The sequence below is a fragment of the Haliotis rubra genome, unplaced genomic scaffold (assembly GCF_003918875.1).
Source record: "Haliotis rubra isolate DU_JTF1 unplaced genomic scaffold, ASM391887v1 Scf29, whole genome shotgun sequence".
Lineage (NCBI taxonomy): Eukaryota > Metazoa > Mollusca > Gastropoda > Lepetellida > Haliotidae > Haliotis > Haliotis rubra.
Window position 1 is genome coordinate 3033981 of NW_025766957.1, and position 25066 is coordinate 3059046.

Genomic DNA, 25066 nt, shown 5'->3' on the forward strand with positions numbered 1-25066 from the left:
GCCTTTTAGATTTTTGGTCTGACGTAGATACTGTAAACGTATTATATTTCGCGCATGTTTTATTTTCGCGCAAAACATTTTAGCGCGAAAATTTATACACCGCGAATAAACCTGTCATTCATTCAGTCTAGCCACGCTCGCCCCTGAGTTGTTACCATAACACATCACGTTTGAAGACAGAAATCAACGGGAATCTTAAAATGACGACTGATCATACTTAACTGTCGCTGTAATGGATTTCCCAAAACATAATTAAATAATGAGCCAAATCCCATTGCCGAATTAGCGAAAACAGCAATGTGTGTTGCGGCCGCCATGGAAATTGGTCACATGACAGATGGTTTGATACAAAACAGATTACCATGAAACGACTCGGAAAGAAATAATACAGCAGTATTTTATATATTCAGTAAGATTTTATTCACCAGTACATCATGAAGCGAATAGTCACTAACACTCAATCATCTCATTCACAACAACCCGGCTTGTTTGAAATCACAAAGAGCTTCATATACAGTATAAGTTAATTCATCAAATCGTCAGAATTCGGAACATAAGACTGATGTGTTTTTCATCCCTTCCGGGATTAAACGGATTACTGTGTACTAGTATATCGCACAGATAGGGATTTCCTGTGAGTAAGCAATAAACGCCGCCTGACAGGTTAAGCAACTCTGTTTGTTTTCACTGCTATTAGTGGCGGCCAAAGAGACAGCTGGCAGTTCTGGCAATTACTGATTGCGCGAATAATTGACCGCGCGATGTAGTCTAAACTGTCAATTCCGCGAAAATTGCACCACGCGAAAATAAGTACGTTTACAGTAACATAAGTAGTCAGCCACTTGAGGATGAGTAGCATATCTAGCTGTAAATCCTTTCTTTGCAGCCTAATTGACAAAACTGTGCCATTTGTCCTCGTATAAGTTGCAAGTGGAGTTACTCAAGGCAAGTGTGACTGCTTTTGCCGCTCTGGCTGAATAACCTCTCTTATTTAGACACGCCTTGATACAGTCCATACGTGAAGTTGGAATGTTTCTGGCTTTCCGTGCGCTTGTTTGGTGTGCGGATGTATTAGCAGATTCGCGCACTTTGGAAGTTGTAGTATTGGTTGTCCGATTTCTTGAATAAGAGTTGGAAACCACGTTCTCGCTGGCCAGTAGGGCGTGACTAAAATCAGATGGAGGCTCTGAGTTTGTTTGATTTTGAGTAACACTTGTGGGATTAACGCTGGTGGCGGGAACGCGTACGCGTTGAGTCCTTCCCACGATATGCTTAGTGCGTCCGCTGCCCATGCTAGTGGGTCTGGAACTGGCGATATACGAAGTTGTCAGTTGATTGTTGAATCGAGTGGCAAATAGGTCTATTAGTGGAGTTCCTATTTCCTTGATAATTTGAGTGAATATCTCTGTATGGAGCATCCATTCCGTCGGTGATGGTTGGAGTGGTCGAGAGAGCGCCTGCTATTACATTCTTTGCTCCTGGAATGTGACATGCTCTGACATGTATGTTGAGATTGTCGATTAAATCGAACAATTGAAAACATAGAGTCAATAGGTTCGGGGACCTTGTTGAGCCTTGTTTGTTCACATAAAACGCCACTGTCGAATTGTCTGTGTGAATCATCAACTGAGCATTCTGTAGTAAGTTGCTCCAGTGACTTATGGCGTTTATCACTGCTTGCATCTCTAGCAGATTTATGTGTAATTTGCTCTCTTGATTGCTCCATTGGCCTGACGCTGTCCTGTTGGCGAGATGGGCTCCCCAACCTTGTAGTGACGCGTCTACGTAGAGATGTGTTTCCGATTCCGGCTCTATTAAGGAGACGCCTACGCAAACATTCGATCTCTTGGTCCACCATAGTAGGTGAGGTTTGACCTGATCCGGTAAACTGAACGGTAGAGAGTCGTCCAGATGCGAATTGATGAGGACTTGTAACGGGCGTAATTGTAGTCTGCCTCTGACTGTCATGTCTTGAGCTGATGTGAGTAATCCCAATAGGCTCTGCCACTGTCGTAGTGGTAGCGGAGAGAGTAAGGCTTGTGGGATTGACTGTTGGATCTTGATCCATCGGTCCTCCGGTACAACTATACGATTCTGGGCTGTTAGAAATCGTATACCTAGAAATTGCAGATCTTGCGTTGGCTCTAGGTCTGACTTGAGTAGATTTACTAACCATCCTAATTGAGTTAGTAACTTGATTATAAAGTTCAGCTGTAGTCTGAGACGCTGTGGATCTGGATCCACTTGTATCCCGTCGTCTAGGTAAAACGCTGCGAAGACCTTGACGATGTAGGTATGAGATGATAGGTTTCGTCACTCTTGTGAATAACCAGGGGGCCGATGAGATTCCAAAAGGGAGCACTTTCCATTGGTAATGTATTCCGTCTAGGATAAATCGGAGATATTTCCTTGAATCGGGATGAATCGAATGTGTAGATATCGCCTTGCAGATCTATGCTGGCCATGTAGTCTCTGGGACGAATTAAGTGCCATAGTTGCGGTAGGTGTATCATGCGAAACGCTGGCGGTTTGCTTAGATAGTCTCTGTTGAAGATGCTCATATTGTATATGAGACGAAGCTTTTCCTTGGAATTTTTCTTGGGCACTAGGAAAACTGGGGAGTAGAAACCTGGCACGATGTTTACTTGATCCAGAACTTCTAAGGCCTGCTTGTTTAAAAGTGTAGCTACTGCTTCTCTTAACATTGGTAGTTCTAATGGATGGAAGTCGAACCTTGGAGGGATGACTGTCAACGGAGGTTTGGCCTTGAGTTGTATTTGATATCCGTGCTGTAGGATGTTGGATACATAAAGATCTTGTAGGAATCCCCAGTTTTCCCAGTGCAGATGAAGGCGTCCACCCACTTGAGATGGTTGTACTGGAACGGATGGGGGTGGAAGACTCCAGTCGTTCCGAACCTGTACTTCATCGTTTATAAGTGCAGGAACCTCTGGATGACCTGCCTCTTGCTGATCCTCCTCTGAAATTGCTGTATGGGCGACGAAAAGACTCCTTATAACCTTTTGCTGCAGCCAATTGCTTGTCACGTGCTTTCTGTAGTCCAGAGAATTTCGACTAGCCAGAGTATCTCATAGATGTTTGCTTAATGACATTAGCTAACGTATCCATGGACTTAATCATAAGCACCTCTCTAGAGACCTTAGACACTTCTTTGGAGACCTTGTCTATGTTACCACCAAAGAGATATGGAGATGACCACGGGGCAGCGTAGAGGGATTCAGTAAATTGATTACCCCAATTACAGGAGGCTAGGAGACCCTGACGACGAGCCATAGTAGTAGCTGCCGAAAGCGCTGACAAATGATCTGTAAGGAACTGTTGGTCTCTTTTCTGGATGAGTAGAGCCGAGTAAATCATCCTATCTTCTTCATCTGTAGTCTTTGAACTTGGTGAGAAGAGTTTCATTGACAGTTCTAGATCTATTCAGTCCAAAAAACATTCTCCTAGAAATGGTATCCAACTGAGCTAGCTTGCGGTCGTCTATTCTGTAATTCCTGGACTTGGTCTCATTGATTAACTTAAAGTTCTCATCAAAATCTTGAGCCTTGAAAAAGGAGTCCATATTGTGGCCTGCAAACTTCTTAGCGTTGAAAACAGGGAAATGTGCAGTCTGAGACTTTGTAGATTTGGTAAAAGCTGCATCCAGATTAGCTGGAACCGCTGCTATCGGGTCAATAGGAGGTAAGGAGATAGTGTCAGCATCATCTTCCTTCATCAAATAAGTATGGGCTGAGTTCTCGTTCTTAGACGGGGAGGAAAGTTCCAAACTATTCACCATCCAGTATCTAATTTCTGCATCTGAGAATACGATACCCTCTTCCTCTTCTGACGTCGGATCACCGATAATAGAGTGAGGTGGAGTCCTAGATCTATATGAGGATCGACGAGAAGAATGTGGTGAACAGACTGACGAGTGGCTTGTATAGGGAGACCTTTGTGGAGACTTCCTTGGCGACCGCTGGTGGCTTCGTGAAGCTCTCTGTGAATCCCTTATAGATCTTCTAGCTGAAGATGACTTGGAGCCACTTAACCTTCGTGAAGGCCTTCGTGAAGGTATCGAGTCAGAGTCCGAATCATTAGATAGGAGCTTGCTTCGCGAACGACCTCTGTGTTCTTCAGGGTCTGAGCTCGGTGAAGCACTCCTCCTCCGTGAAGCCTTTCGCGAATGGTGAGGATCTGGGTCCTTCGTGGAGGCAGACTGGGACGTCCTTCGCTAAGGCTTCGATACGGGCTGGGTTGCCCTTCATGGAGGCGCGTCTGTGGGCTCTGGGGCCATACGCGAAGTCAAGCAAACGGGCTCTGGGGCCCTACAAGACTGTAAGTGGGTTGGGCTCTGGGGCCAGCGGCTCTGAGGCCTCTGTAAACCGTATCGATCTTCCATCAACATCATAATCTGTCTGACCAGGTCGTCTGGGACGGTCTGCGCTGATGTAGACGCTGCCCTCTGTATGGTAGCCACACCCTCAGGTAGATTCTCTGCCGTCAGTGTAGGCATCTCTAGCTGCGTGTTCATCTGCGCTGAGGTGACGGTAGCCGATACTGGTTGCTTCTTATGCCGTATATCTGGAATGATGATCGGTAGATCGTCATCATATAAGCCCAATTCTGAAACAGGAAGAATGTCAGATGAAAAATTGTTAGTAGTCTTCGTAGGTTTCACTTTCGACGAAGATGTAGCCCTGGGGGTGCGGAGCGTACGTTGTGACAACGTAGAAGCTCTCCTGGTCTTAGACTGGGACGACGGGATGTCCTGGGATGCAGGTCGTCCCACGCTTCTCCCCCGAGGGCAACTCAAGCGGAACACCAGACGGTAGGGGGTCATCCGCCAACAGTTGACATGGTATATCAGACTCTGATCTATTAGCCATGACTGAAGACTGTTTCAGTAATCTATCTGCTGCGCGTCTCAAGATGCAAAATAAATATTTATCAAAGGCAGAATTAGATAATTTAATACAATGATTGCAACGTGAAGCAGTAGAGCATGGCGTAATACAACTAGGGCATATTAAATGCGGATCAGCAGCAGAGAAACGTAATTTACAAACAGTGCAGATCTTCATTAACGCAATCTGAGCAAACACGGCGAACCGTGAATAAAACAGTAGAAACACGAATAAATATCAATGCATCATGTATAAGGATACTAGTTACACCTCTGTAGATGATTATAAGAGGTAAACAACTAAATATAAATAAAGGATATAATGTGTAGGGAGACACAGGCGCTCTCACGTCCTGCTCACTGGGCGAAGAAGGAGAGAGTGAGGCACATGGCAGGAGGTGGCGCCCTCATTCCCACGCTTTTGAGGGGACAGATAACTCATGGTGAGTACTAATTAGTGATTTTACATTGAAGGGAACTTCAATTGGGAGATACAAGTGTTCCACTGTGTTCGCAAGAAGAAGAAGACAAGCAAGTAGCATGAGTCAGGATAAGGAAAAATATACAACATTAAAAGATTTACACCAAAACCTAATAGTGATCATCCTTATTCTTTTCAGACATATGTGACATTATAAAAATGGCTTCATTGATATGCTGGGGTTCAAACATATTCACCTCTGTCTAATGTTTGCTAATTTCCAAACAGAGATTGATCTCACCTCAGTACAAGCCCCAGACCATTGGTCAAGTCTACAGACGACAGGTGCCACAGGTGTTCTCTGCCCTTAGGGTCCACCGGCACCCAGCCTGAGAGACAAAACATTTTATTACCATCATATAACGTCACATACAAGTAAGTCTAATATTGATGGTTGGTTGTGTGAGTGAGTGAGTTTAGTTTTTGACGCTTTTAGCAATATTCTAGCAATATTACAGTGGGGGACACCAGAAATGGGCTTCACACATTGTACCCATGTGGGGAAGCAAACCCAGGTATTCGTCATGATAAGAAAATGCTTTAACCACTAGGTTACCCCACCGTCCATTGTTTCTGAGAGACTGTGTGGAGGAGGGACATTATTTTGAAAACATAATCTCTTCCTGCACACATTTCATCATCGGGTTTTACCCCCAAAACAAATACTTCCCCTTTATCGGAAATGCTTTTTCATTTCTTCCAGGATGTCTGTTAGATGATTTAAGTCTGTGTCACTAAAGTGGTTTATTGTTTGTGTGCATTAGACAAACATGTATAAAATATATTGATTTTCTAATTCCTGAATTTGCCCCTTAAACCTTCAGAAAATACTAGGTTCAACCCAAGCCACATGACTAAAACTTAATGCTATAACATACTGCATGGCCAAAGTCAGGTATCTAATTACCGGTACATTCAAAACTTCAAAAATTGTTTATGCATTTTCTTCCCACAGAAGTTACTTATCATATCTTCCCATGAACCTCTGTTCTAATGCGGCCCTTTCATGGTGCAAGTGTTCAGGATTCAGGATTGGTTGCAATCAGATTAAGTTGGGCAATCAGCGATATTGTTTCAAAATTGATCATTCACAAGGCCTCGATGATTTCCGTATGTTTCGGTAAAACTAGAACCTCTTCCCCTATGCAATGTGCAAACGTTTCTTCTAGACAAAACTCAGTCATGTAATGGTAGATCAACGGCATCTCCATCGCCCTCGTTGACAACGGACAAGTTAGCCATTAATTGTCTTGTGTGTCACATCAACACAAGTCCCCGGCAGAGGAGGCATATTTGTGGCCCCACATTTGGTTGTATTAGTCAAGTTGGATCTAAGTCGATGTAACACGTGTTCTGATCGGATACAAAGAAGGGAGATAATTTGTGTTGCCGCTAGGGGATTTTACAAGAACCAGGAAATACAGCCGTATTAGAACAGAGGTTCGTAAGATATGACAAGTAACCTCTGTCGGAAGAGAATGAAGTTTAAGCATCAATGCTTGTAACAATGACTGCCAATACAACTTGACAATTCTTGACACTTTTGTTTGTCATTGCCTAGGAAACCTTTTCTGAGAGTGTCTGAACTGGGTTTAACACTGCCTTGAACATATTGAAGAGTATCCCAGTTACCTGTATCACTTTGGAGAATCCCAGAGAAGTGATATGGTGCTACAAATACAATCTCCACAAACTGGGATTCAAACCCAGGATTCATAGGCTTCTGGCATGCCCAAGGGACACAACTCTGCACAGTGGACTTAGTACATTAATGACTGCCAAACAGTGCCCCACATTTCGAGAACAACCACCCTGTTTGCCCATTTGCAAGTTCCAAGAGAGCACTGTTTTCAAATCTTTGATCATTGTAAACTGGAGATAAATCAAACCTCTCAAACCTTTTTTATAAATAGATTATGTTTATCTCTGACATTTATCTCCAAACCTCTTCATTTAAACCCCACATGGTCTATCTCCCAATCGTTCACATGTTTCACCAAGGTCTATTTTCTAATCTGATAATAACTCAGACTAGAGTTGATCATTTTCTTGTTATAAACAAGACAACTGTACAAATCTGTGCCAAACAAACTGATGGACACAAATGAAACACCATGGGTATCATGTGACAGGTATTTACCAGACGTGAAATCCTGCTCCCAACACTCCAAGACATTGAAAGAGTACTCACCAAAAGTACACAACACATCTGATTGGAAGCAGAAAATTGAGAGTGAATGCTGCTATATCATAATGTGGAAGTACTTTAAATTAATTTCCATATGTTATCATTTCCAAAAGTTTGATGCAGCTGAATGTTTCATAATCTTTTAGCTATACAGTAGAGCTGTTACGATGCATCGAACTATCAATGGATTGCAATTGTTGAGTCTCCGATAGCAATTAATCGATAGTAGAAACAAAAAACTATCATGCATTGATAGTATGTGTGACTATCGAAAGTTTAGTTATTGACTTCCGTTGATAAATGTGCAGCGCAAAATACAGGATGTTTGGGTGCAGACTTGCAGCTTCATTGAGTTTATGTTTAAAACGTCTACTTGATCTGGGTTTCAAGATTCTTGTCAGTTATTAAAAGAGACTGTTTTTATTTCATATAAAGTATACATTCATCTGGGAAATGACTTCAAATGAGACAATTCAAGGAGAAAAAATTTATTGCAAATAGTATTGCAATAGTTGGTTGCAATAGACTATCACTATTGCAATAGTTGTTTCACCCTTAACAGTCATCCGACTGTATAGTAGGTCGGTTTGGGTTGTTTACTCCTCAAGGAGCTGAGAATGAAAACTGAACACACACTATTGACTGAAGTAATGTACAGCTTTGAGCTTGCTTTTGGATGCTGGTTTGGCACATCATTAAATGCATATTAATTCTGCAATAATTACCTGGGATGTGACCATGTTCATCTGGTTGAGGGACGCCATATTCAACTGACACTTCAAGGGCTGGAATCCACTGATTGGGGACTTCCTGTAAAGAAAACCAAAATATTGTTCACAGCTGTTTAACCAATGAAATGTACAATTCATCTGCGTGAGTTAATTTCAAAGCCAGATACACCCTCTTGAAAATCATCATCAATATTTCAATTGTTTTAACCAGTGAGTAGAGTGAGTGAGTGAGTAGAGTGAGTAGAGTGAGTGAGTGAGTGAGTGAGTGAGTGAGTGAGTGAGTGAGTGAGTGAGTGAGTGAGTGAGTGAGTGAGTGAGTGAGTGAGTGAGTGAGTGAGTGAGTGAGTGAGTGAGGTACTAATCTACTTTGAACAGTATTCCAGTAATATCACTGCCCGAAGTGATGCACTTGGACATTTACCCCTTTAGTCAAACCCATGAACATGGGTAGGGTGCTGACATACCTAGAAACATAACTGTGGTGAACCATTAACTTTCAAAGCAGCACTCTAGTTTCATGGACCTGTTAATGATCATTATATTAGTCTCGCCAGAATTGTGTAGTGAAAACCAATACCTTGAAGTCTATCGGGATATCCCAGCTAATTGTTGGCTTGTCTCCAATCTCCCCATCTTCACTCCAGGCCTTCTTTTCCGATACATACTTCTTCAGCTTTTTGTCCCCTGATTTATTCGGCTTTCGGTCATATCGGGCCCACAACCAGGGTTTACCTTAAACCATATCAGTATATATACATTCATATGATCCCATGCAATTCTTTCACTCCACAACCAATAAACCTGTGAACAGATTTTCAGTGATCTGGGTGATACCATTTGTGCTGCATTCTTCAGGTATAAAATTAAATTGATTCAAATAGGTTCAAAATTTGATTTTAAACTATCTAGATTCTCAAAATTTAAACCATTGTATCTTCTTCTTTCAGTTATAGTGAATTATTACTCGCCCATGGAAGATACTGAAGTGTGACGTATGAAGGCATAATGGTTTACAGTTATGATGTCACAATGACAATACCTCTGTCGCAATGGTATTAGGCCTTGCTTGACTCACGGATAGCTGAGAGTCATCACACTGTTGTAGTTTCTATCAATTTATGTTGGATGATACTAAACTCGCTTCCGTGAAATACCATCATTATCAAACTTGTGAAAGATTCATAGTCTCAAACTCGCTTTCGCTTGTTTAATACCAAAAATTAACTCGTTTAATAAAAATGGTATTGTACAGAAGGTCGTTTAGTACCCTCTATTTAACAGAATGTTGAATATTGATATATGATTGGTTTACATAAGCTTGATGAAATACAACGTATCCCACCCAGGAGATAAATATGTTTATCAGTGGAACAATAAATCATTTATACCTTGCAACAACAAAAAACAAACAGACTGCACTACGATTTCTTATCAGGATAATAAATCTCTTGCACCCTGATACAAGACAAGAAGTTGCAATGAGTCAACCTGTGAAGATCCGAGTTAGAATTGGTCTTCAGTAACCAGGGCTCGATTTAAGAGATGTTAACCCACTTGCACTAGGTGCAACCTAAGATAAAAACCTAGTTGCACCAGTAAAATTCCAGTTGCACTGTATTTATTGCAATATGTAATATCAGAAATATGCTATTGAATTATTTCGATGTTTTATTCAGAAGTTTACCCACTCAAAAATTGACTTGCACCTGGTGTTAGTTAGATTAATTACTAGGTTGCACTTCGTAATATTGGGTTGCACCAGTGCAAGTAACAAAGCTTGTTGTAAGAGGCACCTAATGGGATTGGGTGGTCAGACTTGTTGACTTGGTTGACACATCATGTGACATGTCATCGTATCCCAATTGTGTAGATCGATGCTCATGCTGTTGATCACTGGATTGTCTGGTCCAGGCTCAATTATTTACAGGACCGCCACCATATAGCTGGAATATTGCTGAGTGTGGCGTAAAACTAAACTCACTCACTCACTCAATGAGTCAATGCACAGCATAAGTTACCATCAGCTCAACCCAACGGCTCTGTCAATGTCAATAAATGAATATGTATTTCAATTAGTTTTCAAAGGCAGATTGAAACATGTCATCAAGATAAATGTGTTGCAGCATGGGCATGCATGGTGATCATGGTGAGGTTTTAAACCACTCAATTGAGCATGTCCATACATATCCTGTTCATACAACAGCATTTGTTGATCACAGACAGGAATTTTGCATATGCAAACAGAGTGGCTGATAGATTGGTCTCTGGAACTGTTACAGCACAAACAAACAGACTCTATTTCAATGCTGTTTGTTTATTTATTTGTTTAACGCTGCACGCATCAATATTCCAGCTTAATGATGACAGTACATCAGTATTTGAGTCTGGGACACATAATCAGTGATTGAGATCACGAGCATCAATTTATGCAATTGGGACATGATGGGATGTATCAACCACCCACCCAACACAGTAGCCTTTACGACAAGCAGGGGTCGCTGAGGAACAATTTTAACCCAGATCTTCACCGATGACTTTCATCCTTACCTTCATACTCGGCAATATAGCAGCAGGTGCCATCAATCTTCTCCGATACAACGGCAGTGTCGAGGTTGTGCTGCTCCACTTCATCACAAAGATTGTCTGTGGCTACAACAAGAAACTGCTGGTTCTGACGCTTCTGAGAGGCCTTATTTTCCACCCTGATCTTGAAAAGGCACTTCACCTTCTGCTGCACAGGATTTGTTCTCTGTTCACTCATCTTCACAGGTAGAACAATCCTTAAAAGAAAAGGCCTGAATTTTATCCATTTGAAAAATAATTAACAATGATTTTGTCATTTCTTTTTGTTTACAATTTCTTTTTTAACAGACATCCTTGTGCAGTGAGTGAGTGAGAGTTGGGTTTTACGCCGCTTTTAGCAACATTCCAGCAATATCACAGCGGGGGACACCAGAAATGGGCTTCACACTTTGTACTCATGTGGGGAATCGAACCCGGGTTTTCGGCGTGACGAGCCAAGGCTTTAACCACTAGGCTACCCCACCGCCCCCTCAAACTCTAGAAGTGTAGCAATACTATTTAACAATGATGTAGAAATAGACATACACAAATAAAAGAAAGATGCTAGTGGTAATTATATAATTGTTTATACTAGTGTTGATGGTACAAGACTGACTTTAATGAACGTATATGGGCCAAACAAAGATGACCCTGCTTTCTATAACACCCTATTTGGTGCAATTGACAAATTTGATAATGAATCGATGGTACTTTGTGGAGACTGGAACCTAGTAATAGATCCTTCAATAGATCTAGAAAACTATAAGCATGTAAATAACCCTAATGCTAGAAATATAATTATGGAGAAAATTGATGAATTTAATCTTGTTGACATTTGGCGTGACCTTAATATTGATGCAAGGAAGTATACATGGTGGAAAAAGAATCCAAAGCAGCAAGCTAGACTGGACTTCTTTCTGGTCTCACAAGATATATCAAATGTAACTGTTGATACTGCAATTTTACCAGGATATAAATTGAACCACTCAGCCATTACTTTAACTTTTTCCTCTGAAAATAAGTCAAGACTGGAAATTTAACACATCTCTTCTACGAGATCATGAATACGTCAAAATAGTCAAAACTCATTAAGAAGGAACAGAACAGAACAGAACAGAATTGTTTATTCTCGAAAATCATACAGAATGATATAGAGAACATACAGTCGTATGGATAGGTATTTTGATTTAGAAGTGGCTAAGCACAGTTTTAGCAAAAAGTGAAAGTTTGTGGTGTGAACGTGGTGGCCAGTGTGGGACAACTTATTGGTTGTCAAAACAAAGAGCTAATCTGCTACTGTGAGTAGAAGGTGACTGCTGTTAGCAAAGTGATAACTTCAGAGTACAAAGTGAGAGTCTGGTTACCATAAATGGTTTGTGTAATAATTTATCTTTGATTCTAATGTTGTTAACTGCTGGTCTGATTTCTCAGTTTGTTGAGGAGGAGGTTTGTGTAATAATCTAAACGGATCTGCATATCTTCTCCAACTTGAAGGGGGACATCAACCAGCTAAACGTCGACATGTTATAGGAGTGAACAATCAGATTTACCAGCTTGGATTTGAATACATGATGTGCGAGAGGAACATGGCTTCCTATTTGGTAGCTTGTGGATCATTGCTCAACTGAAAATGTGTATTGACGTGTGATATGTGACTTGTGACATGACTTGATGTGTATATGTAAAGCCACGGACATGAATAATGTAAATGTATCGTAAAACACTCTTTGCTTTGTTGTGTTTCTTCTTCATCATGGTATTCAAAGCTATTTCAAAGCATCATGCCTCCGTAATTAGTCCAACACTGTTGGTAATTAAGCTGATTGGATTAAGAGAGGCCAGAGCGTGAACACTTAAAGAACCACTAAACTTTGTTTTTTGTTACTCTTTTAACCATTACATATGAAAGATTTGTGGTTAGTCTTATGTGGAACACCAAATTTATTCTTTAAAAACTTGTGGTTAATTAAATTAGCGATTAAAAGTGGCCAAAAAGTCGCCTGCTTCCCTCTCGCCTGCCAACGAAACCACAGACAGGTTACGTAACTCTGTCGCCAGAGCACTGCAGTGACGTCATATGAGGAACGATTTTCAGTTAGTTGTATAGAAAGTGTGTAGCACGCTCATCATTTTGATGATTTCTCGACATGAACAACGACATGCCGAATCGTTGCTTTGTCGTCAATTGCTCCTAAGGGTCGGGTGATGGTGTCCCCATGCACAGATTTCCACAGGACCCCGCGGCAGTTCGTAAGCTAAATGGGTTATGTTTGTGAGTGCGGTTTAGCCGTTGTGGAAGCCTGAAACGATATCTTACTTGTGTTCAGATCGCCTCACGGAAGTTAAAGAATCAAAACTACTTACTAGTTATAGTAAAATATGTATATGATTGATGACTATAAAGATTTTCCATAACACAACTTGTAACATAACGATTTCTTCCTCGGAAGTGAGGTTGTGGTCGGCAACAATAATATTGTAAGTAGTATTATATTGACACCACCTCGCTGCCAGGAGAGAAATTGTTATGTTATACGCTATGTCATGCAAAATCCTATTGGCCATCAATAAAATACATATTTTACTACCAGTAGAAAGTAGTTTTGATTTTGTAACTCGGTGAAAACAAACCTAAATAGCAGTTATCAACAGACTGGCGGATGTTCCCGACAGGGCGCCACCATTTTTGAAAATTGTAAAGTCTGTTAGAATTAATGAGATTATAGTTTGTTTTCATCAAGTTAGAAAATCAAAACTACTTTCTACTCGTAACTAAATATGTATTGGAATCATAACCAAAAGGATTTTGCATGACACAACTTATAACATAACGATTTCTTCCACGGAAGCGAGGTGGGGGTCGAAGTCACAATAATGCGCGATACATTTCTGGCTACATTCACATGGTTAATGTCCACTCACCAGTATGTAGATACTAGTCAATGTGCGTGTTTATATTTGGTCTTATAATCCTAATTAGTTTATTATCATACTTTTATGCATTTTGAAACTAAATAAAAAGCTGACGATCTGCTGATACTTATAGTGAATTTATAACAGAACTGTAATATCTAGACATTTTATAGTTTGCCAATGTGAATCATAATTCGCACACACACACCCTAGTGTATGTTGTCTGTCTCATTACACTTCACGGCGAAAACAATGATTCTGTTGAATGCTACGACAAATGAATAAAAAACAAAATGCAAATATTAAAATTAAAACAGATTAAAGTTATAGGAACAATATCAGGCCATTACCTTGTTTGAGGAATGTATCCATCAATATCCACAAAACTGTTCCAAATGATGTGTCTTTTAACAGTTTAATATACGAAAAAGTGATAAATCTTTTCAGGTATTGGTGTATAGTCTCATTGGTCACCCAAGATAGCACACCTGGCAACTAATTGCATAATGTCCGCCTTTCTTTAAAAACAGTAATTTAGTTAGCCAATAATGGGCAATCAATGAATGTATTGCCGGTTAATCCTTTTAAAGAAGGATGTTGTTTTTACGCAGACACCGACACGGCAGAGTGTATTCAGTATAGATTAGTAAATCTACATACATAAACACTACCTTTTGACAAATCCGCTATGTAAGATAAAAGTAATTAATCAATCAGCGTGTTATCGGATAATCCTTTGATCGATGTTTATAATGTTGAATATTTACTCCAGACACAAAAAAAAAAAGCCAAATGGGAACCTTTGTCGGGTAATCTAAGTGTGTTACCACTAATTATACCTGTTATAAGTTCATTAACTGACCATTAAGTGAATGATGACAAATAACATGTGTAGGTTTATACCACCTAACACGGGTTACAACAAGGGAGTATTAATTGCATTTGAAAACTTATGGGCCGACACTGTTTTGAGAATACAAACAGATTTTTGCATGACATGATTAAATATCGAGGTAAAAAAACACAGAAATGGGATCAATTTGGATCAGTCATTATACAAATAGGGCCTAACGACACCAATCAATTGTATTCATTTAGAGGAACATTTCTAGACTACAATAAACTTTTGAAAAATATCCCTGTCTCAAGGAGACATACAGTCAATAATTCTCTTAATGAGAATCAACATCTGGGTATTAATGACACAGTGTATGAACTTATTATACCTTCAAAAGGTTGTAGAAGGTTCTATGACAAATTGATTAAAACATGTCAGCTACCTGATGTGTGTAACAAGTGGGAAAGTATGACTCTGATTACATTGCCTTGGAGTATTGTTTTTACAAACTATAGAAAGTGTACTCGGGATGTTAAGTTATTGGATTTCCAATTTAGATTCATCCACAAGATTATATATACTAAAAAAGAATTGTTGAAAATGAAATTGATTGACAAAAATATTTGTACATTTTGCAAATCAGAACCAGAAGATATTATCCATGGTTTTGTCTCGTGTGAACATGTACAGATGTTCTGGAGCGAACTAAGGAGTTTTATCAAAAACACTTTTAGCATTGACATTGTACTATCAGATTTCACAATCCTGTTGGGACTTAACACTGGCTATGATTTTATTAACAACATTATTCTCGCTGGGAATCGATTCATATATGTCTCAAGTATAAACAAGAGATGGCTGCAAATGTCAGGATTTCTGAAAATAATACAGAATATTGTATTTGTCGAAAAATACATAGCTAAGAAAAACAATAGGATTGACAAATTTCACAATAAATGGCCAAATAGCTTTATTTCGAACTTTGAAAATCTGCAAGTCTCTGTGCCAATAAATAATCAGCTCCAACATGCCTATGACCCATGAGTTTGCTGCTGGAGGTTTGCATGCTGTCTTTATATACCCATCCTTTCACACTTTGAAATTAGCAACTCTTTGTTGTCAATGATAACCAGGTTTAACATCATATAAATATCCTATAATAATAATAATGGACAAAACAAGACATTCAGAGTCTTGACCGCCTGACCAGAAGGATCATGTCTGATAACAGAGCCCACCACCCTCATTCCTCTCTTAACCGTTTATATATGCCAATCAATTCTGGAGGTCGGGGTTTGATTAATGTGGCGGCTCTTCATGATAGAATTTTATTGTGTACTTTTGCACATATTTATTTATCAGATGATCCTCTGGTGATGCATGTGAAGACTCATGATGAAAGGAAGGAATTTCACAGCTATTTTAAGCGTGCCAAGGTTGTTGGACAGAATCTGAAATTTGAGGTTGATTTTGTTGATGACGATGTACTGCTTGACGGTACAGCGATGGGAGTAAACCAGGTGAAGTCCTTTACAAAGTCTGCCCAGAGTCGGTCATTTGTGGAGAAGCTTTCTGAGAAACCATTGCATTGTGTGTACATGCAGTGTGTGGAACAGAATAGCAATCCAACCGACTCCTTCGCCTGGATGAAGTCGGCTGGTCTCAAACGTGAAACTGAGGGCTTCATTTTTGCTGCTCAGGACCAGTCACTTCCCACTCGTAATCGCCTAAATGTGATTCTTAAAGAGAATATTAACATGAAATGTCGACTTTGCAATGAATTCACAGAGACTGTCCAACACCTTGTCAGTGGATGCCCTTCTTTGGCACAAACAGCATATCTTAAACGACATGATGGCATGGCTCGTTGCTTTTACTACCGTCTCCGCTATGTCTGTGGCTTTGACTCTGAGGTCCATCCATGGTACGACCCTGAACATGTCCAGGGCGTCATGGAAAATGATGCTTTCAAACTTCTGTGGAATAGGCCCATATACAGCCTCAGAAGAATTCCTGCCAACAAACCTGATCTTGTCCTTTTTGATAAAGCCAATGAATTTATTTATGTCATTGAATTTTCTGTCCCTTTTGTGATTGGCAAGATTCAGGAAAAGCATGATAAATATGCGGATCTCGCCTTTGGAATGTCTTGCTTGCATCCCAAGTACACTGTCGTCAGGCTCCCCATTGTTCTCGGTGCCCTTGGTTTGGTACCTCCTGATCTCTTGGCGCAGATCAGGAGAGTGCCCGGGTTCTCCACCGGGAGCACAGCCCTTCTGACACTCTGGGTAATGCAGAAGGCTGCAGTGTTGGGGAGCCCCATATTCACCGGAAAATTCTTGGTGGGTTCGACTAGGCAGTGTTTCCTGGGAGAAGTCCCATTCGCTGTCTGGACTGCGTGTAGAGGGGGCGAGGGCCCTGAGCTGATGATGAGCCTTACCAGCCTGACTGTGCCAGGATCACCCGAACCCTCTCTGCTGCATTTTCATCTTTAATCTGTAAAACATAATAATAATAATCTAATTGACTAATTAATTGACTGATGTTTACAGGAAACTGTAATTCCACATATGTGTGTGTTTCTTTAGACAAATGTGGCTGGAAATTAGGGATGCCTCGATACATCAATATGTTTCTAAGACGATACACTTATCAAAACATTCAAAACTGTATCCATATTTAGGGCTCCTTACCTCTAGGCAGGAGACCTATTGTAATCGTTCAGATTATTATTATTATTATTATTTATTATTCCGCCGATTTTTGTACCAAACATAACTCCTAAACCAATGCTCCGAATCACTTACAAAACATCACAGATGCGCACCGAGGTGTAGATATTCCCCTTAAAAATCTCTAGGCTCTTGGCCCAATAGCAAAGGGGCGATAATTCAAAATTAATTCCAAAATTTCAACGTTTGACAGCAAATATCTCAAGAACTAATTGTTCCGACACTTCCAAATATCTTGTACAGATGCACAATCGAATACCCAACAATTTTGCCTGGACGGGTCAAGTCGCTAAAACGTACCGTTTGGCAGTTATTTTTGTTTTCAGCTTTTCTGAGTAGTTTGCTCCCAAAATGTGCAAATTCTGCACACAAAAGTGCCAGTATGGTCGATGATGTCCTGGCGATTCCAGAACACTAATTGTTTTGAACGTAGACCCAATAACAACTGAGATACAGCCTTTTAAAGAGGGAACTATTTCTTCTCCGGAACTACCTAAAAGGTACATGACCCACATGACCCCCATGACCAGGGCTGTATTTGGAAGATCCGCTCGCCTGTCAAAACATGTGTTCTGGCTCCGTTTTGGACGATGATATCTAGTCCTCAGATACAATAGATAGAAAGTAAAGCCAAGGAGACCTCATTGTTGCCCGCAACTATATTTAGTTTTGAAAGTATCAGTTTAAATATGTTTATGTATCATTTACATTTTGCGATTGTATCATGTTTTTTTATGTTACGAGAGTTATAAATGGTTGTTTTTCATGCACAAAGATGGGAAAATAGAACATTTTAATCTCTGAGAATAAAATTTTTTGATCTTTTCATGGACAATTATAAAATATGATATGTTAATGGTAATAATGCCACGATTTCAATAGGTATCATGATACGTATCGAATTGTGACATGGGTATCGTGATACGTATCAATTCATGAAACCTATGTATCGTGACATCCCTACTGGAAATCCTTTGGCACAATACGATAAACTGGACAATTCAACAATCCATGAAAATGGGTATGTTGACATGTCATCAACCAAATAACTTAACCTGACCACCAGATACAGTTAGTCACCTCTTACAATAAACACAGATAGTTGGAGAGACATATTCTTACCCGGAATCATCATGAGTTTTCCCCTGTAGGCTATGAGTATCTATAAAATGTACCTTCCACAATATCTCTTGACTACATGCATGGTATAACAAAGGCGAGATCGACATGATGCAAGATGTAGCAATACTCAACAAATACATTACAGTTCAATCAATTGCTGGTCATTATTTTAGATCTAGTCCGTCATCACTGTTCCTCCATATTCTGTAAGAAGGACAGCTGGGTAGACTGGTGGTTAAAGCGTTCTCTCGTCATGCCGAAGACCCGAGTTCAATTCCCAACATGAAAGGGGTACATTTCTGGTGTTCCCTGCCGTGATATTGCTGGAATATTGCTAAAAGCGGCGTAAAACCAAACACAATCAGTCTGTACGTATTCCGTAAGAAAGATATTGGGATATTTTTGGCTGAATTCATAAGGAAAAACGTTGATGGACGTTGATAAATGATCGATATAGCAAATCTACCGGTAGCACTCGCCACCCCTACACTCTCCATTTATAGTTTGCTTCTTGGCGAAAGGTGAATGGCACCCAATGTTTGCCATGTCACGCGACACGGCCGAACATCTGGGCCAGACAATCCAATGATAAATATCGAGAGTAAAGATCCACGTCGTCGGTGTAAAAAGTCTGACCACTCGTTCTGTAAAGTAAGCGCACGTGAGTAAGTGTGGAAGGGTTTGTAAGTCACGGTGTGGAATAACCAGCTGATATTATCAGTGATAACATTGATGGTGACAAGAAACACGTACCTAACTTCCAATTTCCATCACCATCCATACAACAGTCTACAGCTCTACTTATCATATGTCGCCAGCAGTGTAATAATATCGATATATGTATCGCATGATACATCAGATCTAAGTCGTTGCTTCTATATAAATCTACGTTACTTACGAATGGTTGTAGTCAGAGCGTTATGACCTCCTGTCAATGTCCTCCGTTCCTCAAAACAAAGAATCTCGGTTTCCGAGATGCCTGTTTTCGTGGCAATCACTACATTCTACGAAAACGCAAAGCTGAACCAGTTACCACTCGTGTCTCCGAAGTGTGTTCGGCTTATTCCGGGATGACACGACTGTCCACGAAGTCGTTACACATGGAAGCGCCAATATAATCTTTCACGAGCCTGAAGTTTAACAACATTGTAAACTGACTGACTGACTGAGTTTGGTTTTACGCCGCTTTTAGCAATATTCCAGCAACATCACGGCGGGGGACACCAGAAATCGGCTACCCCACAGCCCCGCATTGTAAACACTTTGACAAGACATGTGACCAGATGCTTACTCTACATGTGCAATAACTTCACATGGCAAATACGTTTTACATCATGTTCACTTTATTTTCCTTGTTTTACATTTTTCTGTTATATTTTGTCTGTCTACACGTTCTTTATTTTCTTGTAATATTCAAGCAATCAGTAGGTAATCACGGATAATCCTGGTATGTTTAGTCCGTGTGCCTGCTCGCGCCTTACTTCGATACCTCTTCTGCTATATCTGCTGGAGGATGTACCTGGTCCACATTTGATATTTTCCCCTTTTTCGTGTAATTTTCGTAGTGCTGCGCGTGGTCAATGGTCAGCCTCTGCTCCATTTTCACCCAGGTAATCACCCCCTGGAACCACTTTCCTGCAGAGGTGCAGTGATGGGTGACTGTCCGCCTGCATTTGCAGTGATCGCGTGCTTGTTTTGGCGGTGAATGTAAGTTCGGTGTTAAACATCTAGTCACCATTTGTGAAAGACAAACAATATCATTTAAATATGAACATTACACGAATGCAAAGGTTCTGATGGTTATTTATAGAAAGTTTGGAGCTGCTAGGTTAAACATGAAGAAAGCGATTATCGGCAGAACATATCTTTTCATGCCGACAAATACTAAGTTTATTTGAAATATAATTTTTCTTATGAAAGACAAACAGAGTTAAAATGTATCACCAATAGCAGCTTCTGTGAAAAGAGGAAGTCATTCGGGTGAAAATTGTAGAAGTTATTGTACAAAATGTAAAATTGATATTCAGTGAAGTGATCGCGGGAATACAGCTCACGGAATTCAGTGATCGGAAATTTGGAATATGCACTGATCGGAATTTTCTGTACACCTTTTCTCAAAAGTTTATCAAAATTATGGAATAGGCGGGTGTTTCGATGTAACAAAGTATATTTTCGATCACTTTCAGACTGAGCTACAAAGATGAGAAGGTCAGGTGGGGACATTGCCCTTATATAGATGACTTTTCTGCAGTTGTGAATCACTGTGTGCAGAAACACGGAGATTTGATAAATAAAGACAATGGCCATAGCAATTGATAAAAACAAAGGCAAGAATCAATACTTGCCAAGCGTGTATGACATTGTACCAAGCGAACTTGAGGGTACAAAAAAGACATTACACATCTGCAAAAACACAAAATCTCTATCTATAGTACCTTCAGATACAGCTAGTCCTCTATTAAAGCAAGAAAGCGAAGCAGAGGGACAGGGATATATCGCCTAAGGGTGAAATTTGTGAGGATGTTGATGGAAAGTCAAGTATGACGCGTATGTCCGTGAAATGACATAATTGATATCTGACGTGGTGAAAGAACTTCTCATCAGTACAAAGCAAGAAAGCGAAGCAGAGGGACAGGGATATATCGCCTAAGGGTGAAATTTGTGAGGATGTTGACGGAAAGTCAAATATGACGCATATGTCCGTGAAATGACATAATTGATATCTGACGCCGTGAAAGAACTTCATCGTGCTGATCATGTCACAGACTTCGTTAGCTTTCTGAAACTTGTATTTACCGGAGCCTTTCCACTCGACAATATAGGCTTCCTTCTGCTTGGCGAAATTGTTTCACTGTTCAAATACATTGCTAATGAGACATTTCCCTCAAACAAAGCAGTTTTAGAAAATAGGATTGTGCCTATTTCATGGCACATTTTTTTGCGTTTCGCGTTTCATGGAGTAAGCCCAATATACACTTATATATATATACTTTAGCATTTTGTATGAAACAGTTGTGCTTTTATTCTTCGTCGATATGAATAGAGAATTTGTAAACATTTGACTCCTGAATTGCCTCCGTATAAACGGAAACTTTGGCAAAATTAAAACCAAATATTCGGATTAGTCTGTGACCCCCGACACTACTCACAGAGATTTGTAGTTGACCAACTAATCGGTGGTCACCACAAAGACATAGACGGGGCAGACCGCCTCCGTGGTGTAGTGGTTAGAGCGTCCGCCCGGAGAGCGGAAGGTCGCGGGTTCAATCCCCGACCGCGTCATACCAAAAGACGTTAAAATATGGTACTGCTTGGTCCCTGCCTGGCGCTCGGCATAATGGGTACAACAAGGACTGGTCGGCTTGGAGTCAGTATAATGTCTGAATGGGGTATTCATGCTTCACTGCGGCATGGTATCTCAGTGAGCTAGCACTATAAAACCAGCTTAAGTCTGGGCTAGTACAAGAATACACACGCATGCACGTCGTCATATGAGCGAAATATTCTCAAGCACGACGTCAAACCCAATTTCACCTCACCTCACATAGACGGGGCCATGCAGCGTAGGTTTCCACAATGTGTGTACGTTCAGCAAATTTGTGTATCATGTGAGGCGTGTGAAGAGAAAGATTCGTAATTTTAGTGCTATTTAGATATTTTCTGTATCATTTTCTTATCACGGAGTTACAATTTAGGGATATTTAGAGTTCTAAATATATTAATGGAATTACACGTCATTAGTATCATCAGTACGGGTGTTGTGATTTTGTGAGTTTACTTCTACGCCGCTTTTAGCAATATTCCAGCAATATCAAGTCGGGGGACACCAGAAATGGGCTTCACACATTGTACCCGTGTGGGGAATCGAACCCGGGTCTTCGGCGTGACGAGCGAATGCTTTAACCACCAGGCTACACCACCACCCCAGCACCGGTCTTGAAGAAGGCTAACCACCCCACTAAGTATACGCACATGCGAACTGACTAGCTCTGGTTTACGTTCAGAGGTAAGTGTGTACATCCATGTACCAAAATGAGCTTCATATACATTACCGGGCAAAAGAAAGTAAACACTTGAAATTAAATCTTACAAGAAATTACAACCATTTTAAATTACATTTGTGACGTCATTCCATTGTCTGCTCGCTCCATTACTTTTCAGGAATGGAGCGATGTGTACCAGTTTCAAATTAAAGCCTTCATTTTGTTATTTTGACATTTCATTTTGATAACAGAAATATTCCCAATACTTTGAATGTAATTTAAGTAGGGTAATATCCTCGTAACTTTCCATTCCTTAAAAACAATGTGCCTCGGCCCCTCGGCTCCATTATTTTTAAGGAATGGAGAGTTACTCGGACATTACCCTCTACATCAACACGTTATCTGTCAGAAAACATTCGCCGAAACACTGCAAACTCACCGTCTAAAAGAGGAAAATGATACATCAGAATACTAAATAACATTTGTGTCTGTTTGCTTTGGCCAGCAAACATGGGTGTTATACTTTCTGTTCCCCTAGTGTTCATACAATGGTTTATTCATTAACCTTTACAAATTTATTCGAGGTGAGTATAACTCCATCGGCACGATGAACAAGTGTATTACTCACATATAACATCACTCTGTGGGTAAATGAAGTCAAAATGTTGTAGTATTGCAGAAAGCTGCTATGAATCTTATGTACCCTCTCCATGTTTACATGTTAAGCTATGGTCACTGAAATGAAATGAATCCTGCTGTCCAAATTGTACATGTATATGTGCAAGCACTGGTGTGGGATTTTTTCAGATGGTATCGTTGGGAATCGCGCGACAATCTGAATATGTACTCTGATAACATCAATCTGACATGCTGAGAATGTTATAACAAAACAAGTTGTTTTTAGATTGGGAGGCATATACTTGTTTCAGAGAAGCGAGATTCAAATTGTATAAGGTATATATTCAACTATACTCACTGTTCTCTGCCTATACGCAACACTTCCCTGCGGCATACAAACCACTTCCCTGCTTGCAGTTTGATTTCCAAGAAACGATAAGATAACAGAATATTAACCAATGAATGTTTTAATGTGTGGTTATCAGTCCATATACGTTGAACAATATTCTGGCAACTCTACCATTTTGTGTCTACATTCTACACCTCTCAGATACAATCGAACATGAAGAATGCACAGCTTTTCATTTTATTCCAGAGAAGCCACATAGTACGGAAAGGCACGAATGGTGACGAATTTGTACGAATATTTCATACACAACTCTTGCTTAAAATATGTTTTATCAATGTTACAACTGTTATGTATCGGTTCCCAAACTAAAGCCCTTTTGAATACGTTCAGCCAGAAATGTATATTCAAAGAACAAATAGATGTTATACAATTAACACAAAATTAACTAGGATTTATATATCATGTATTACTGCAAAGTCATTACATCTTCATTATACAATATAGTGGCATCATAAAGTGAGTGAGTGAGTGTGGTTTTACGCCGCTTGTAGCAATATTCCAGTATTATCACGGCGGGGGACACCAGAAATGGGCTTCACACATTGTACCCATGTGGAGAATCGAATCCGGGGTCTTCATCGTGACGAGCGAACGCTTTAACCACAAGGCTGTCCCACCGCCCGGCAACATAAAGACCAGTGGTAGTTCAGTAACAATGGCTGTATAAAATACAACAGCGGTGAGATATAACAGCAATAAAGTCAGTAACAAGTAATTAATGTAGAAGCAACAGCAAATTCAGTGGTCCTAAGGCTTCCGTACAACTAGTATATTGCTGAAACTATGCCGATGCGACTTTAAATTTTAACTGACTCATTTAGAATCGTACACTGGACTCTTTTTTAAGAGGAAATTTCTCATGAATATGGAAAGAATGTTGTCGTTTGTATTGTCGTCGCCGCCTACGACCAGAATAGGTTGAGTACCGCAAACTCACACATCACCATCTACTATATATAACTTGTGCAGCATCACGTCCAAAATATAAGGGGCGGTGGGGTAGCCTAGTAGTTAAGGCGTTCGCTCGTCACGCCGAAGACCCGGGTTCGATTCCCCACATGGGTACAGTGTGTGAAGCCTATTTCTGGTGTCCCTCGTCGTGATATAGCTGGAATATTGCTAAAAGCGGCGTAAAACCCAACTCATTCACTCACTCCAAAATAAAAACTGGATTGTATTCTATAGATCCTTTCCGTATCACAAAAGGCTTTAATGACTGATTCAAGCTGATTATAAATATAAGGCGTCCACGTGTTCTTGTCTGTGTTTTTGGTCGATACAACTAAGTAACCGTAATTACATGTGATGTCCAAGGATATAAAACTCGTTTTGAATGCCACATCACCAAAGGGACCATTTTGAGCCATTGAATGTAAACAGTACCAACATACATGAAATTAGAAATGTTCCTACTATAACTTCGGTACCTTCGAATAATCAGCTATACTTTGAACTTTTCAGATTTTAAAAAGTTTTTATCGATTCGTATTGCCCCGCAGCACATGGAATGAATGTGCTTTATTGTATTCAAGTATTGGTTGAGATGACAGCTTGCGGGCAAAGTTGTATTCCTCGGAGCCGTA

The 25066-nt window shown here is 40.2% G+C and overlaps 1 protein-coding gene across 1 annotated transcript in view; it reads right to left on the reverse strand.

The window, feature by feature from the left end:
* Nucleotides 1–19523, reverse strand: part of LOC124281846 (uncharacterized protein C12orf29 homolog) — a 38512-nt gene extending 18989 nt beyond the window's left edge. The window contains exons 1-5 of the mRNA XM_046717849.1: nt 19372–19523; nt 10854–11086; nt 8884–9038; nt 8301–8385; nt 5629–5716 (exon numbers count right to left, since the gene is read on the reverse strand). Coding sequence (XP_046573805.1) covers nt 5629–5716; nt 8301–8385; nt 8884–9038; nt 10854–11067 — 542 coding nt within the window. The 5' untranslated portion in view covers nt 11068–11086; nt 19372–19523. The remainder of the gene's footprint in view (nt 1–5628; nt 5717–8300; nt 8386–8883; nt 9039–10853; nt 11087–19371) is intronic.
* Nucleotides 19524–25066: the final 5543 nt, after the last annotated feature.